The following is a 15,335-nucleotide window of genomic DNA, read 5'->3' as shown; positions in this document are numbered from 1 at the left end:
AACCTAGTGTTTCTGTGATTCTGTGAACATCCACCACCTTGCCCCATGGATCTGATCTTGTCTATGCTTATGTTTAAGAACAAGGGAGAGTCAGTCTTGCAGCACTGCCTCAGCTCTCACTGTCTCTGCACGGCTAACCAAAGATGCAAACTTCTAGTTGTCAAATACAACAAACTGTTTTCATGATTGTAGAAGGTGCTCATAAAGATACTCATACTGAAGGTGCCAAAATCGAAGTCCATCAAATGACCCTATTTTTCAAGTTTCTTAAATGAATAGTTCAAAAATTATTCCCACGGTAGATACTCACAAAATGATGAGGCAATACCATTTAAAAATCCTCCCAAGTTTGCCCAAGATTTCAGAACAAAGGTTAGAGAAATAAAGCATGTTTAAATATGTTCAAGAATGACATGCTAGAAAGCAATGGTCATTTTTCCAGAAAATTTTTTTTTGCTGACAGCACACTCCCTTTTCTCAACACTTCCATGTGCTGTGTTGTATGAAGAGAGGTTTGCGGAGAACATTACCAGTGTTCATTGAGCGATGACAACACCCGCTACTTTTGCTCCCCCACTGGCAGCAGAGATCCATTTTGCTGCCATGCACTGAGACTAGTATTCAGTGACATCATCTGTACCTAAATTCTCCAAAGTACAGTGCCCAAGAAAAAAGATGCAGTCTAGCAGAAGTGAGGGAAACGAGAAGATATAAGAGCAGATTTAAAACAGATGCCAATAGGAAAGAAGGGCATAAACTGAGATACAAGCTGGCTAGAAAGGAACTGGATAAAAGGGATCAAGCTGGACCCTAAAAGACAGACGTTGAAATTTTAAAAGCTAAAAGCTAAAAGCTGCAGCCTAAAACCTGTAAGACCACAGGATACTGCAATCTAGACACTTCAATTGCCGATAAATAACTCTGAAACCAGCTGGAAAAGTATGTGTTTGTGGCCATACTAACACAAGGTAACAGCATACTATTGCTGTCAGTGGCTCCACTAGCTGCACAGAGGACTGCTTTGGATTTGGAAGACTTAATCATACTAATGAACTATATGATGCTAATGTGGTAGCAAACTATTTTTCAGAATTTTTGCACGACTGTTTTGATTTTAATTTTTAAATGCAATTTCAGAAATTAAAATGCAAATCTACACTAAATTTTTTTCAAAAGCATGCCAAAATTAGGAAATATCAGGATTTTTAGTGATCTTGAAACAAATGCAGCCCCCTTGTGCATATCTTTTTAAAATACATGACAAGGAACTATCCTTTCCAACAGATGATCTCTTACTCAGTATAGAAGAAAGCGTATAAATGTAGATTGAATACCCCTATCACTCACCACAGTCCTGAGACAGATTAAAATCCTCAAGACTCAAGTACTACTCACTTTGAGGGATGGTATTAATGTCCTTCAGTTCAAATTACAATCTTGTTCAAGATTAGCAGCTCAAAACATTAATGGCTTTCAACATTGCTTTAAGCAGATACATTTCTCTTTAGAGCACTTGCCACTGAGAAGCACTCCTTAGAACAAATCCACCAGAGACAATCCGTGAATGAACCACCACACACACACCAGCCCAGCAGCTGCCCAGTGGTGCCAACAGAATTGGATAGGTAAGTCTTGAGCTCTGTACAATACACTATAAGTATTTTAAGGGAACATCTAACGTTATTTTCATTACTGGCAGCTACTCAGTGCTGTCCATCTCAAAATTCACAGAGCAAATGGACTTCACAATGCCGGTGGAACCTGAAATAGTAGAAATTTTGAAATTTTCTATCAATTTTGCAGAAGAAATAGGGAGATTAGTGTAAACATAATTCTAGAAAGCACATATAAAAACCAATTTTATGTACTTAAATCTATACAACTCATTCAGCACAAGACAAATATAATAGTGGCAAGAATTTCCTCTGAAAAAAATCTTATGCTGACATCTACATACTATAGAAAAGCAATGCATTAAGAACTAGTTTCAGTACACAAATGTGGAGAACATAAGTGAATCACGACAAATTTAAGTAACGTCAAGTAAGTACAGCGGAAAACTGAAAAATTTAATTCATTATCTCAGATCAGGAAACACTGTTTATTTATTACTTTTTATGAGAGCAATTCAATATAATAGCAGAGGGCTTCAGAGAAAACCTTACTAGTAAGGTTACAGAAATAAGACAAATTTCACTGGAATTGCAAAAACAAAATAAGCTTTGATACTAACTGCTTGCAAAGTATGAAGGCTTACAATGAGTTTTGGTCCTAGCTCAGAATCCAGTTCAAATCTATGATGCAAATGTCAGAGCTACAAACATTAAGAAAATGCATACCTACTGGAGGGTCCTCTATACGTCTAGTCTCCATACTTTTTTGGACATTTTCCTTTCCCACCAAAACATTTTTCTGCAGATTACAGAAGCTTCAGTTTGTTTGAAGCGTTTAAAAAAATCATCATTTAATATTTATTCTTAATAAACCTATCAAGGTTTTTCAGTAATAATAAAAAAATATTTGAAGGAGTGAATATAGCCTGATGTATCAATACATAGTTGTAAGTATACTAGTACCTATTTTTGAGCTATTTCACCACATAGAATTTCTTATTACAGATGCATCACCCAATTACTTACTGAATACGACATCTGGATTTTTGTGTTTGGTACCAATTTCACCTTTCCTTCACTAGTCAGATTGACATCTACAATTCTATTTCCATTGTACCCGATTTCAAGTTTTTTGTAAGTCCAAAGGTAATAATCTTCTCCATTTTCATCTGCTTCTCCAACAATACCTGCATAGGAAACAAGTGTAAGCATCTATTACCCGGTATGCTTTTCAAATATTCTGTAATTATTTTTTTAAAATACACATTACAAAAGTTTTGCTAGCTAAAAAAGCAACATAACTACAGCAGACTTTACGTTCTTCTTTTCAACTCTAGTACCTGGACTACACCTTCAATCCACAGGTATCTGCAAGAAGCATTTTGTAATGGCATTAGAAGAAAAAAGCATGCAGCTGCAAATGCTGCAGAAGAAACAGAAGATACAACAGTTCCTGTAGTTTTATCTGGAATTCTTACCAGATAAACAACTAGCTGAATACAGATTTCATTGCCATGAACAGAACTTAGCCAAGAACTCTGTATTTTCCCATCTCCCATCTATCCCTTCACTCACTCTTAAAAATTTTACTTTCACTCCTATTCCTCATTATTTGACTCCCCAACACATACTTTTTGCTCTCATTTGCATACAAGCTTCCAATGCTTGTCAAGAATTACTTTTTTTTTTTTCCCCACTCCCTCTGTTACTTTCACTGAAAAATTCAGAAAGTTATCGTTTGCTGGAAGATTTTTATTACCGCCATTATCTCCAACATGGAAAGTTGTTTAGATGCTCCTGGAGCATCAGAACTCAACTGAAGTCAGTATTAGCCATGATTAAATTCTTACTTTTCAATAAATTACTGCAAAATGTCTAACCTAATATAGAAAAATTCCAGAGAATGTACTATGCTGGGGAAAAAAAAAGTCAAGTCTAGCAGTCACCAAGTTCACAGGCTACAAGCATCACCTTTAATGTCAAGACCATCACACCAAAGATCACCACAATAAAAGCAGTACTCAAGATATACAAAGATGGGGGGAGTGGAAGAACAAGTAGGTGAAGGATCTGGAACAGGCAGCAGGTATATGAAGGAATGGCACTTGTGCATTACCTGTGCTTTTTAATTTTCAAGGTGGTGTTTTTCTGTCACGTTTCTTACTCATGCTTATCTGTCAGGCTTGCATTGTATATGCCATCCACATGAAACACGGTGCCAGTCTGTGCCTATGCCATACAGCCTAGCAGCTGGCATACCACCTGTTCCCATGGCAGTATCCAAAACCATGACAATACAGACCTCTAAACTACTTTATAGGACATTCTGATCAATCACTACCTGAAGGAGTGAACTAACACAGTGCTCCATACACTTAGGGAGACATCCTGAAATGAAGACAGTGAAGCTCAGCCACTCCACTGTGGGATGGCAATTCAGGACAAAATAGAAAATGGAATCATTTTATCTGAATGCACTTAAAAAGATCTGGTTGCTTTTTTCAGGTCAGAAAATGAAGTCTAAACCTTCTAAAGCCCTCAAACAGCATCCTGAAGTCATTACCTGTAGTTACCAGCAGTTAAGAAAAGTTATTTTATGCCTAGTCTTTACTGAAAATAGAGTGGTCCTTACTGGATATTTGGAGGACTTCATAAGGAGAATTTCAAATATTAATGGTTATGTGTATGACTTTGATATCAGTAAGCCTTAACAAGGTAGAAAACCATGAAGAACATAAAACATGAACTTAAGTAAAGTTTGCCAGGAGTCAGGAGGAGTGCCACAAATGCATCTGGATGAGCCCAGAGAAGTGAGTGTTCTGCTTTAAGAACAGAATTAATCAGAAGTTGCCGAGAATTCCCAGCAAACATTAGCACCATCTGAATAATTTTCTTTTAAGCTCTTCAGAGAATGGTTACTTTCTTCTGGTAGCACAAAAAAATGACTCTAGCCATTTACATTTAGGGAACAAAATTTTGGTTTTATCTGGCTACGAGACACAAATAAACAATGAAAAAATAGCGGATTGGATGATACACTACATAAAATACATGCTGACTAGTACGCTTCTCAGGAAAGGTAATCCAAATGAAGTGGATCAACATGATTGCCTTCACATAGTAACTAAAAAGCCATTTCAGCACAAGATATTTTTAATGCAAGCTAAGGGTAACCAGTTCTGGACAGTATCTTAATAAAACAAAAACACTTCTCAGTATTCAGAGTATTTCAGAGATGCCATCATAATTACTGAAGTTCTTACTCCGTGTATTTTAAGCAGTCCTAATGTTTTTAATTACAATTACTGAAATTAACAGCCATGCGATGACACTCAATCAAGCAAAAGATACTAGTTCTCCTTAGTATCTCTACCACCACATTACGTGGTAGTAAGGAAGCCTATACAACACAGCTGAAGACACCAAGAAACTGGAGGAGCCGTGTATATGGTATCGCTGATGCCATATTCATAACAGAAATATAATAAGAAGTATTTGGTGAGCAGCAAGTCTCAGAGCTTTAAGGTTTAGGCAGCACTCAGAGTCTGAAATATTCCTGTTGTTGAACACAGACCCAGAAAAGCCAGAATTAACACAGATAAGCTATATTCAGAGTTTTCTAAACTGTAGTTGGAACACAAAGGTCAGGAAGACTTGTTCGGACTTGCAGATAAACACTTCTGATCAGTTCAGGTCTATCCATTCCTTTCTCATCCCCCCATCAATAACCAATTCATTTTTTGAAATAAAAACCAGGCTAACATTGACTAACCTACCCTGAAGTCCTCCTAGTTTTACCTAGACTTCAGGAGACAGACCAAGATCTTCAGCACCGCTTGCTTTCACACCCGATGTCAGATTACATCCTTGCATAATATTATAATTACTTACAATGCTGCAGTCATTAAGTATCGCAACTTGAGGTTCTGGTTCCAAACAACTACGAAAGCCAGCTTCTTAATATCATATGAATATGATATCTAGATTCTATATGTTTTTTAGCTGTAGCATTAGGAATGACAATGTGTACATACAAAGCATACTGCTGAAGAATATTAAAAACACTGGAATCACAGTAAACCAGACTTCTCAGGCTGAGAGCATAAAATTTAGTCAGTGTGTAGAATATTTAGTAAGTATATTTGTTCTTCAGTATTTGACGTGAGAAAAAATGTTCCCAAATAAGATCAGAAAAATCAGTCCTAAAAAAGAAAGTCTTCAAGACTTGCTAGCCACAGAGGATTCCAAAGAAGTCAGCTTAGCATCCATCATCCCTGGGCAGTCTAAAGCCTACAGAGCTGCCTCTAGTCTAGCAAAACCATTCATTGATCTTTTGCTGAAAGGCAAAAAGCATAAAAAATATTGTAGCAACAACTGTCAGTCATGCATGCTTTTAAAAAGCCTACCAGCAATTGTGGAAGAAATATAGTAAAGGCCACACAGATTAATTAGGGTCTGCTCCAAGCTTTGACACAGATCTGCTACACACACTAAGCAAATCAGCTGAAAAGAACAAACACAATATATGAGTACTTCTGTGTCCATGTTATCTCTTAAAAACAGATAGATTTGAAAAAAGCAAGAACCTTCCTGACTAACAGATAAATCAATCATACGGAATCACAGAATGGTTGGGTTGGAAGGGACCTTAAAGATCATCTAGTTCCAAGCCCACTGCCATGGGCAGGGACACCTTCCACTAGACCGGGTTGCTCAAAGCCCCATCCAGCCTGGCCTTAAACACTTCCAGGGATGGGGCATCCATAACTTCTCTGGGCAACCTGTTCCACTGTCTCACCACACTCATAGTGAAGAATTTCTTCCTTACATCTAATCTAAACTGACCCTCTTTCAGTTTAAAGTCATTACCCCTTGTCCTATCACTACATGCCCTTGTAAAAAGTCCCTGTCCTGTAGGCCCCCTTCAGGTACTGAAAGGCTGCTATAAGGTCTCCCCAGACCCCTCTCTTCTCCAGGCTGAACAATCCCAAGTCTCTCAGCCTGTCTTCATAGGAGAGGTGCTCCAGCTCTCTGATCATCTTCGTGGCCCTCCTCTGGACTCACTCCAACAAGTCCATGTCCTTCTTATGTTGGGGACCCCAGAGTTGGATGCAGTACTCCAGGTGGGGTCTTATGACAGCAGAGTAGAGGCAGAGGATCAACTCTCATTTAAAAAAAAATAAAAAAATAAAAAAATTAAAAAAGCACTAGCATCTCTGGCTCGGGCTCATGTTCATCAAATAGCTACTTTTAAAACAAATTAAAATTATTGGAAAGGGCTAAAAAACCCCACCCTCTTTCAGAATGAATGAATGATGGGTATCGTTATTCAGCATACTACCTATCAAAAGACTTTCATCATGTGGCTTGAACTGTATTTTTGTAGGTGTTGTGGGCGGTTGTACCTCTTTCACAGAACACAGGCAACAAAGACCTTACCTTAACAAAGCATTTTGTGGTGCTTTTCATTTCCCTTCAGTTTACAGCTACAACAGGGAGATTAGGGCTTGGGGAGTTTAGTTGATTGCTATCAGTGCAAAGTGCAATCTGCAAAGCACTCTTCACTAGGTATGTGATGACAGATTACAAGGGGGTAACAAAAAAACAGAGATATTAGGAGACAATGGCAATAAGGACACAAACAATTTTATTCAAGACACAAGCACTTCTGAGACCAGATTAATAATACTCATCAAGAGCAATTTTAAGAACTATATAAGAGCAAGTAAAAATAAAACTCATTCATATAACCACAGACTGCAGATGTAAAACTGTTAAAAGCCACTAAACTACTGTAAATCAAACAGCTCTTGCATTAGTAATAAACACAAGAACTAGCAAAATAAAGTTTAAACACTGAGTTTTATGAAAGTTGTTATTCATGAACACATTAACATGAACCTTATATCTGACCTGTCTCATTACCACTCACTTGAGCCTTTAGAAGAATTTAACCCTAAGAACTTGCTATTATTAAGTCAGTGCTTGAGAAACAAAACAGCTTTTCACTGTTGTTGCAGTTCACTAGTACAAGCCATCCTACTGTTCTTTCAGTACAATAATCCTTCAACTTATGTGTAGTATTTGGTTACATAAGTTCTACATATTTGTGAGATTCTTGTAATGAAGCTTAGTCATTAAATGACTCCATGAAACCCACTAGCACAGGACTCCTGTAGTTGCAACCAACTTGTTTATGCATCATATCACTCACCCCATATTGGCAAGTCATCAATATACATCTGGTACCAATAGTGATTTTTGATAGCATACACAAATGCATCTCTTCTGCCTTTGTCCAAGTCAATTTCACAGTAAGTAGTCTGCATTACATCGTCTGCAAAAAATTAAAGCACAATTAATGATTTATTAATGAGCTGGCTCAAAGCAGAAGCAAATCAAGCAAATGGAGGCACAGACACTGCTGGAGTCTTTAACCCCTCTTGGCTATCCTCAAGTAGGCAAAAAAAGAGGTCATTTAAAAAGGAACCATTAACCATTAAAGCCATTACACAATTGCTTTTGCAATTCTGCTCTTTCACATGCAGAAGCTTCCCACAAACTGGATATGGAAAGGTTTCAAAGTATCCTTTTGCTACTTCACCCACACTAAAATTAAGACCTATTAGCTGATGGCAGCTTTAGCTGGACAGACCATGAGACCTCTTTTACTTTAACAAGAGGCATGAAATTATTAACAAATACTGAAAACTGTGTATGATATTATCTCTCCATTTTAGTATAATCAGGCTCACTAATTAGCAAATACTGTTCATAAAAAAATAAAACTTTTTAAAGTTCTCAGCAATTTTCAAAAAACCATCATAAAGGAAGAAACAAAGCAATCAGGGTAAAGGTAGAAAAAAAGGACAGAAGACAAAAAGAGGAATAATGCAAAGAATGCAGAAGAGGCTACATTTGGAAATAAAATAAATCTACCGCTTTGAGCCAGAAAGCTATTTTTCCTCATCTACAATTCGTAAGTAATGCAGTTAGCAGCCATTCTTTCATATCCCAATTTCCTTCCCTAATCTTTCCTTTTCAAGTGAAAAAGACAAAAGGGTTCATATTTACAAGAATTCAGGCAGCAACAGATTTAGAAACAAAAAAAAACCCTCCATCAGCTTCTTAGTAAATGTTTTCACTCTGCAAATAGTGAAACAAAGTGAATGTAAATAATTCCAGCTCCCACTCTCCTGTCATCACTGGCATCAAGGACCCATTTCTAGCAGATAAAATTAATTTATGCCCCAAGTACAGCTCTAACCTGTATCAAAATGCAGCTTATTTTGTCCTATACACCGACTGCAATATAAAGCTTAAAAGCAAAATCAATTCACCTGCACAAAAAAAGCACCAGCAAGCAGAATATTTCCAACACAAAACACCATTGCTCTGATAACAACAATTTGTCAGAATGAAAATAGGCACAGTATGTCTGGTCAAGCAAGACAGTAAGAAGCCAGCCAAAAGCAGTCCTGCATAGTTGCAGTGATTTCCTATAGCCCTGGAAAAAATAGTGCCCCTGGCTATTCTGGAATGGATGCATCTCTTTCTCCTATTTCTTATGAAAACTTTAGTATTCTTCTATTATTGTTTCTTCCAAGACCTAACAAATGCACTCTAAGCTTCAGAGCTTAGATTACATTTTCAGGGCCTGGACTGGTACATTCAGGAGAAGGAAGTCACTGAAGTTGGTACCACAGCTGAAACACGGACTTACAAATCCAGGCCTCAGTTTGCATTTATGCATCCACTGAGCCAGATCATACACTTTTTGGACCATGTTCCCCAAAAAATAGCCTCTGCTTTGCACTTTTTCACTTTAACAGATTGAGTCATCTTGATATTAATTAAAAGGAAAAAAAACAGAATCCCTATCTTCTGTATTTGTTGCTAAGAAGGAATTAATTCTTTCCAAAATACTTGCCACCTTATTGTCACTCTCCAGCAGTTTCATACTATACTCAAATAAAGGATAACACCTTTCTAATGTTAAATTTTTTAACTTGGAAAGGATTGTTCAACAGACATAAGTCAAATGAAAATATACTGTGAATTAAAATGAGGGTAAAAGAGAAACTGGTAAAAGACTGTTAAATGAAGCATTACCTAGCAGAAGCATTAGCCACAGAAGGTGGCTCTCTCGTGACTGGTGTACGTGTGTACACACACACACACACACAGCGCCCACCCTGGTTCCAGCACAACTGAAGGACAACACAGGGTCAGGAACAAGTCCTACTAGTGAAATAAAAGTCACATGAACTACAAGTGCTCTTTTTAGAGACCTTTCCCATTTATCGCTTGAATACAGAAGCCTTTGTTTGCAGTTATTAACGAAGACAAATTTGGTATTAGATTGTTACTCCATGGAGTTTCAGACCCCTGGAATTTGACTTTTTTTTTGTTTGTTTAAACACTAACAGAAATGAGCCATTCTGCATCTAATACTCTAGGATGTAAACAGCACAAAACCCCAACAGAATAATTAGAAACAACCCCAGTCAATTCTTGCAAAACGTATGTGTGACTTTACATAGCGTACACAATTTCACCCTCAGCCATACTACACAGTACAGTTCCTCTCACCTCCCCCGAAAACAAGTGAATGAAGGCAAGAGGAATGAAGAAAAGTGCTCCTTTCTCCAACCGCTGAGAATGCTGAAGCTGTTGTTTAATTATTGGAGAGGATTAGATGATTAAGCTTAAGTCCACTGTGTTGAATGATTAAGTGAAAGTAGTCTAGAAGAGTATTCAGTGCCTGGGGAAGCTGAAGTCTACTTCATTACAGCTTTACCACATCTGAAGTTTTGTGTATATTAGACAGTTCTTACCCAAGCTATGGTTGTGTGTGTATCTAAGAGGAGTGTGAAGTTAGAGGTATGTTTTGTGTTGTGTCTACATCAGGGATGTCAAAGAGGTAACATCTGCTACATAATACAGCTTCAGTAACTTCAGTGGCACATTAAGCAAATTTTAAAAGAGCATGAAAGCAAGACTCATTACAAAAACAGGTGTGCTTATGTCAGATTTTAAATTTCTCATGGACAGTCATATCAAGTGGGTTTTACTCAAACATATAAAACCTCATTATATCTGATCATCTCTTAGTACAGCACTGAACATCATAGCACAACATGAACATCATCCTGAATGCCTGTCATTTTTTAGAGGTGTTCCAGAAGGAAGCCTTGGGCAAGGAGATCTCACTTAGAAGTATGGTTATTTAATAACCTTTCTAAAGAAGCGCAAAATGCAAGTATGTTGAAAAATCCTTTCCCCTTTTAAATTCATCTTCTCTGATTGGTATTGTATGGCAATGTCAAAAATTAATTTTCTAATTGAAGTCTCTATGATCCCAATGTTCAATACATTTAATAATTCACTAGGTCTCAGGTGTAAAATAGAGGATGTCAATTCAAATGCCTGAATAAAGAACCTGACATATTACATAAAAAGCATTATTACTCTAGATTTAGCTTGACAAGAGAATTAAGCCAGCTGACAACTTACAGTTACATTACAATATAAGTGTATGTTAATAACTCATTACTTTCTTCGCAAAGATATTTATACAAATTTGAGACCTGTGATGTAAGAATAACATTATGGTTCACGTTTGTAACAGAAGGGAAATCCAGCTATCCTATATGTTCACATGGTAAATTTTTAAATACAAAAAGAAACACTACTTCCTGAATTCTTGAATACACTGCAGATTTGCCCCACCAGTCACCACTACGAGCATTCAAGTGCAAACCTCCATTCTCAGCACAATGCATTTCTGCAGAGCCATAATTTTCTTATTCTATTTCGAAAAATACAGGCAAGGTCCACTGATTCAACTGACAGTTTTACTTACATCGTCTACAGTACTTCAGTTACTGACAGCTGCAGCCTAAAAAATTCTTTGAATATGATGAACAACATACAGTTTCATACTTTCCTGCTACTGCTGTCCAGTCAAACTATGTTGAAAAGGGAACTGTTTTTCACTGCAGAAGCTAACAATTCTAATTCCCCTTTACTCACTTCAGAGGATAAAAATCTAAAGATATATATAAAAATATATCTTTAGATATAAAATGCAAATCTAATTGAACTTTGTAAACTCTTACAACACTCTTCAAAAATGAAAAACACCAGTACTTGTTAGTCTTGCATAATCCCAAACACACATGAGGAAAAACATGATTACCTCTCAACTCAGAGCTTAGATTTGATGAAAATCTGTACAAGTCTTTCAGACGGTCATGCCAACATTTTGAAAAGCAGGTCCCTATGGTTAGATATTTAAATGCATATTCAAGCATCTAAATGATTATGGAAAAGTACTTGAGCAGCTCTTAATTATTTCAGCTGTAGATGTTAGATACTCAACACCCTTTGAAGCTGTATCTTCGTCTTAAGAACATATGAATCTGTTGGTGCCCAAACATAAGCTTCTATTTGTTAAGGAAAAAAAAAAACCCACAAACAAAACCACTAAACACCCACAACTTTGTTTCAATTTCATTGCAGCAACTTCTGGACCACTGGTGCAGAGGTGGGAGCATGAATCAATCACAATTACATAAAATTTATTCATTAAAAAAAAAAAATTTCAATTTCACTGATATAATCCAGTTACAATTATTTTTTTTTAAAAGTCAACACCACTTCAGACAAGAACAAGATGTACCATTAAAGAGTCACCAAAAAACTATCATCACATTTCAACAACTAAACTGGAAAAGAATCCTTTATATAAATGCTAAATTTTAAGGGCTGGTCTATGAAACTTAGATTTTCCTACAAGCATTGGATATAAATTGTACTGGTTTTATGACAGCTTTTAAGCCTGTAAAAAATGAATCTGATAGCAATCCTGTTCTGTTTTTGTAACTTTAAAAATCTGTATATGAAGGGGATTTGGTTTTCAACAAATTTTACATGATTTTATAGTAAATAAGTACTAATAACTACTGCTACTAATTTATACTTTGAAAAAAGATATTTTAATACTTTTAATAGCAGATTAAAGATAGTAAAATAGAGTTGACTCCCATTCAGATTTCACTTCATGGATCCACTGCAATAAATAATACTTACAATAGACAAAATCTAAAGTTTTCTGTGTCAAAACATCAGCAAAAGCAGTTATAAATAAGAATTTGAAAATCCTAACCTGAAAGCAAAATAAGACTTAAGGAAAACAGGTGTACTTGTTGTAAAGAACTACGGAAGACAATAGATGAATTAATCTGGCAGGGACATAATTAAAGCCAAAACAATCACAAGGTACAAAAACCACAGCATCTTTCCACCATTCTGAATTTGTGTTAGTCTGGAATGACTTTGGCCCCTGTAGTTCAGAATTCCAAAAGACTTCTCTTAACCAAACAGGAATGGTACCGATTTCTACGTATTGAGGAGCTGGAGGTTCAATGTTACTCAAGTTCTACTTGTTTTTGTTTATGAAATCATATGTTAATTATCTTTTTTCTAAGTGTTCTAAAGTGTTCTTTAATTAGATTAAAGAATTACTGAAACAGAAATGCATTAATTTCTCCATTATTAAGGTATTTTGCAGGTTATTCACAGAAGAGATTTGTCCAATGCTCTGCTTCTCCATACTTCCCTCAGAAATGGCAGAAAGTACTCTGGAAAGCTAATATTTGACTATAGACTATACAGTGGTCACAAGAGGAGACAGAAGATAAACGGAAAGTTTCATCTATCTCAGGTTATTTCAGGAAAAATTAGATGAACATGCTTTACAATTCTAAACCTGTCTGACTGGGTTTGTGGGGGGTTTTTTAAGTGACTAAATGCACTTTCAATTGCTTACCTTTAAATTTGATGTCAAGACCACTAAACTCCAATTCAACTCCTTGAAGTGCTTCTCCTAGGGTTTCATGGTAATGGCTGATGCTTTTTTTTGATCCCACACAGAAAGGAAGAGAGAAGTATTTGTATGTTTCCTGGCGATTGTGGTAGGGTCCTACTGTATTCATCCATAAAACAACTTCCTCCTTATCTTGGTACTGAAAGATAAAGTTATTCAGTTAGATGAGAAGCCCAGCAAAATAAAAATATTCAAGAAACTCTCTCATTCATATTAATTAGCAAGGCAGGATTGTTCAATCACAGGCAGGTTACATTTGGAGACAGTCAGGTATTTTTGTCTTTTGAGTGGCAGGGATTCTAGGACAAGATTTTCAGCCTGCTTTCTACCAAAAAAAGGCATAGTTGATCATACAGTTTCTTAGAGCCCTTTGCTGAAGTATCAGAAGGGGGGGAATTCATACAAGTTTAATAGAGAAGCTGAAGATGCAGAAAGCAGATGTGTAAAAAAGCAGAAGTCTCAAAAATAAATAAAGCGTTTACAAATTTTGTGGAAACACGCATCAGTTAAAAGCAAAACTCTACTTATACCCACTGAGAGAAAAGAAATATCGGACTAACTCCTTGTTAAACAAAATCTTAGCAAATAAATCAGACAATCTACCTATGGTGGCAGGTACACTGTCTTTTCCTAAAATGCAGCTCCTTTTCATTTTTGTAATGGTATAAATTACATTCAAAATTCCCAGAAGAGCGCAATGCCTCAAAGGAAGCACTAAAATTAAACTGTGGCATACCTACAGGAGCCTAGAGACAAAAAAGTCAGACAGAAGGACTGTATTTTGATGCATTTCCAACATTCTCACAGCAAAAAAAAAAAACAGAACAGCAAGGCATCTGGTGGCTGCCATGAAATTCTTCGTGGGAACATCCACCCTTCACTTTCCACAGCTACTGTTAGCCAGAAAAACTTACTCCTTGGCTAGGAGACAGTAATTTTTTTCAAGCCCTTGTAACTTTTCAACAACAATAAAAAAATCCTTAAAGCCATTCATCTATCAGTTTTCAAATACTGCATGAATTCAGAAGAACTAAGTGATATGAAATCATTACTTGCTCTATACCTGAATGCATCTGGATGAGGTATCAGGTTTGCTGGTTACTACAAAGCCTCTCACGCAACACGACTTCTTCATCTACTATAATTTCAACAGATTACGAGGGACAGCGATCTAACTGTTAAGGCAGAAAAAAACCCTACTTATAACCTTACACATCTGCAAGCACAATCACCATATAGATCCCGAATTTTTAAAGTACAGAATAATAAAGTACTATTTTAAGACCAATACACAAATACATTGGAGATGAAAAGAAAGTCAAATGTTAATTAGCTGTAACTATTTCACACAGCACAGCTGAAATACAGAATACAGTACTGCATCTCCCTTTTTAACAAATGAATAAAGGTTCTTCAACTCCATTTATTCAGAATAACCAGTGTCACACGGACAGGTTTACTCAGAAATAATTAGCTACATGTGGAATGCAATAAATTCTTCAGATTAAGTGCTTAAAAGTTAAACTCAAGGATTTAAACAAGCATGCTTTGGGAAATAATTTAATCCCTTTATACTAACACATCATCTCAATTACAAGCTCATCTTTTTTGTTTACAAAGATGCACAAGGGTCATTCAAGCCTCTTATGTGAGGGATCTCCATCAAGAAACTTTAAATATCTTGCTAATTTCATTCTGAGCTGCAGCAGAGACCAAACACTTATCAGTTCCACAAACCTGCCCATGTGCAGAGAATACACTTCAGAACATTTCTGACAGGTAGAGAATGTCGATGAGGGAGCAAAGAATAAACACCACAGCAGGAGAAAGTA

At 36.5% G+C, this 15,335-nt stretch overlaps 1 protein-coding gene across 1 annotated transcript; it reads right to left on the bottom strand.

The window, feature by feature from the left end:
- Positions 1–2,639: 2,639 nt before the first annotated feature.
- LOC104627354 (transmembrane 9 superfamily member 3-like) lies at positions 2,640–13,642 on the bottom strand (the record flags this gene model as incomplete). The annotated part of the gene is made up of 3 exons (XM_010295540.1): positions 2,640–2,800; positions 7,828–7,950; positions 13,447–13,642. Coding segments are annotated over 3 exons (480 nt in total), but the record flags the coding sequence as incomplete, so codon positions are not given.
- Positions 13,643–15,335: the final 1,693 nt, after the last annotated feature.

Source organism: Phaethon lepturus, unplaced genomic scaffold (assembly GCF_000687285.1).
Source record: "Phaethon lepturus isolate BGI_N335 unplaced genomic scaffold, ASM68728v1 scaffold55669, whole genome shotgun sequence".
Taxonomy (NCBI): domain Eukaryota; kingdom Metazoa; phylum Chordata; class Aves; order Phaethontiformes; family Phaethontidae; genus Phaethon; species Phaethon lepturus.
The sequence above is the reverse complement of the archived record's forward strand: the minus strand, read 5'-3'. Positions and strand labels throughout refer to the sequence as shown.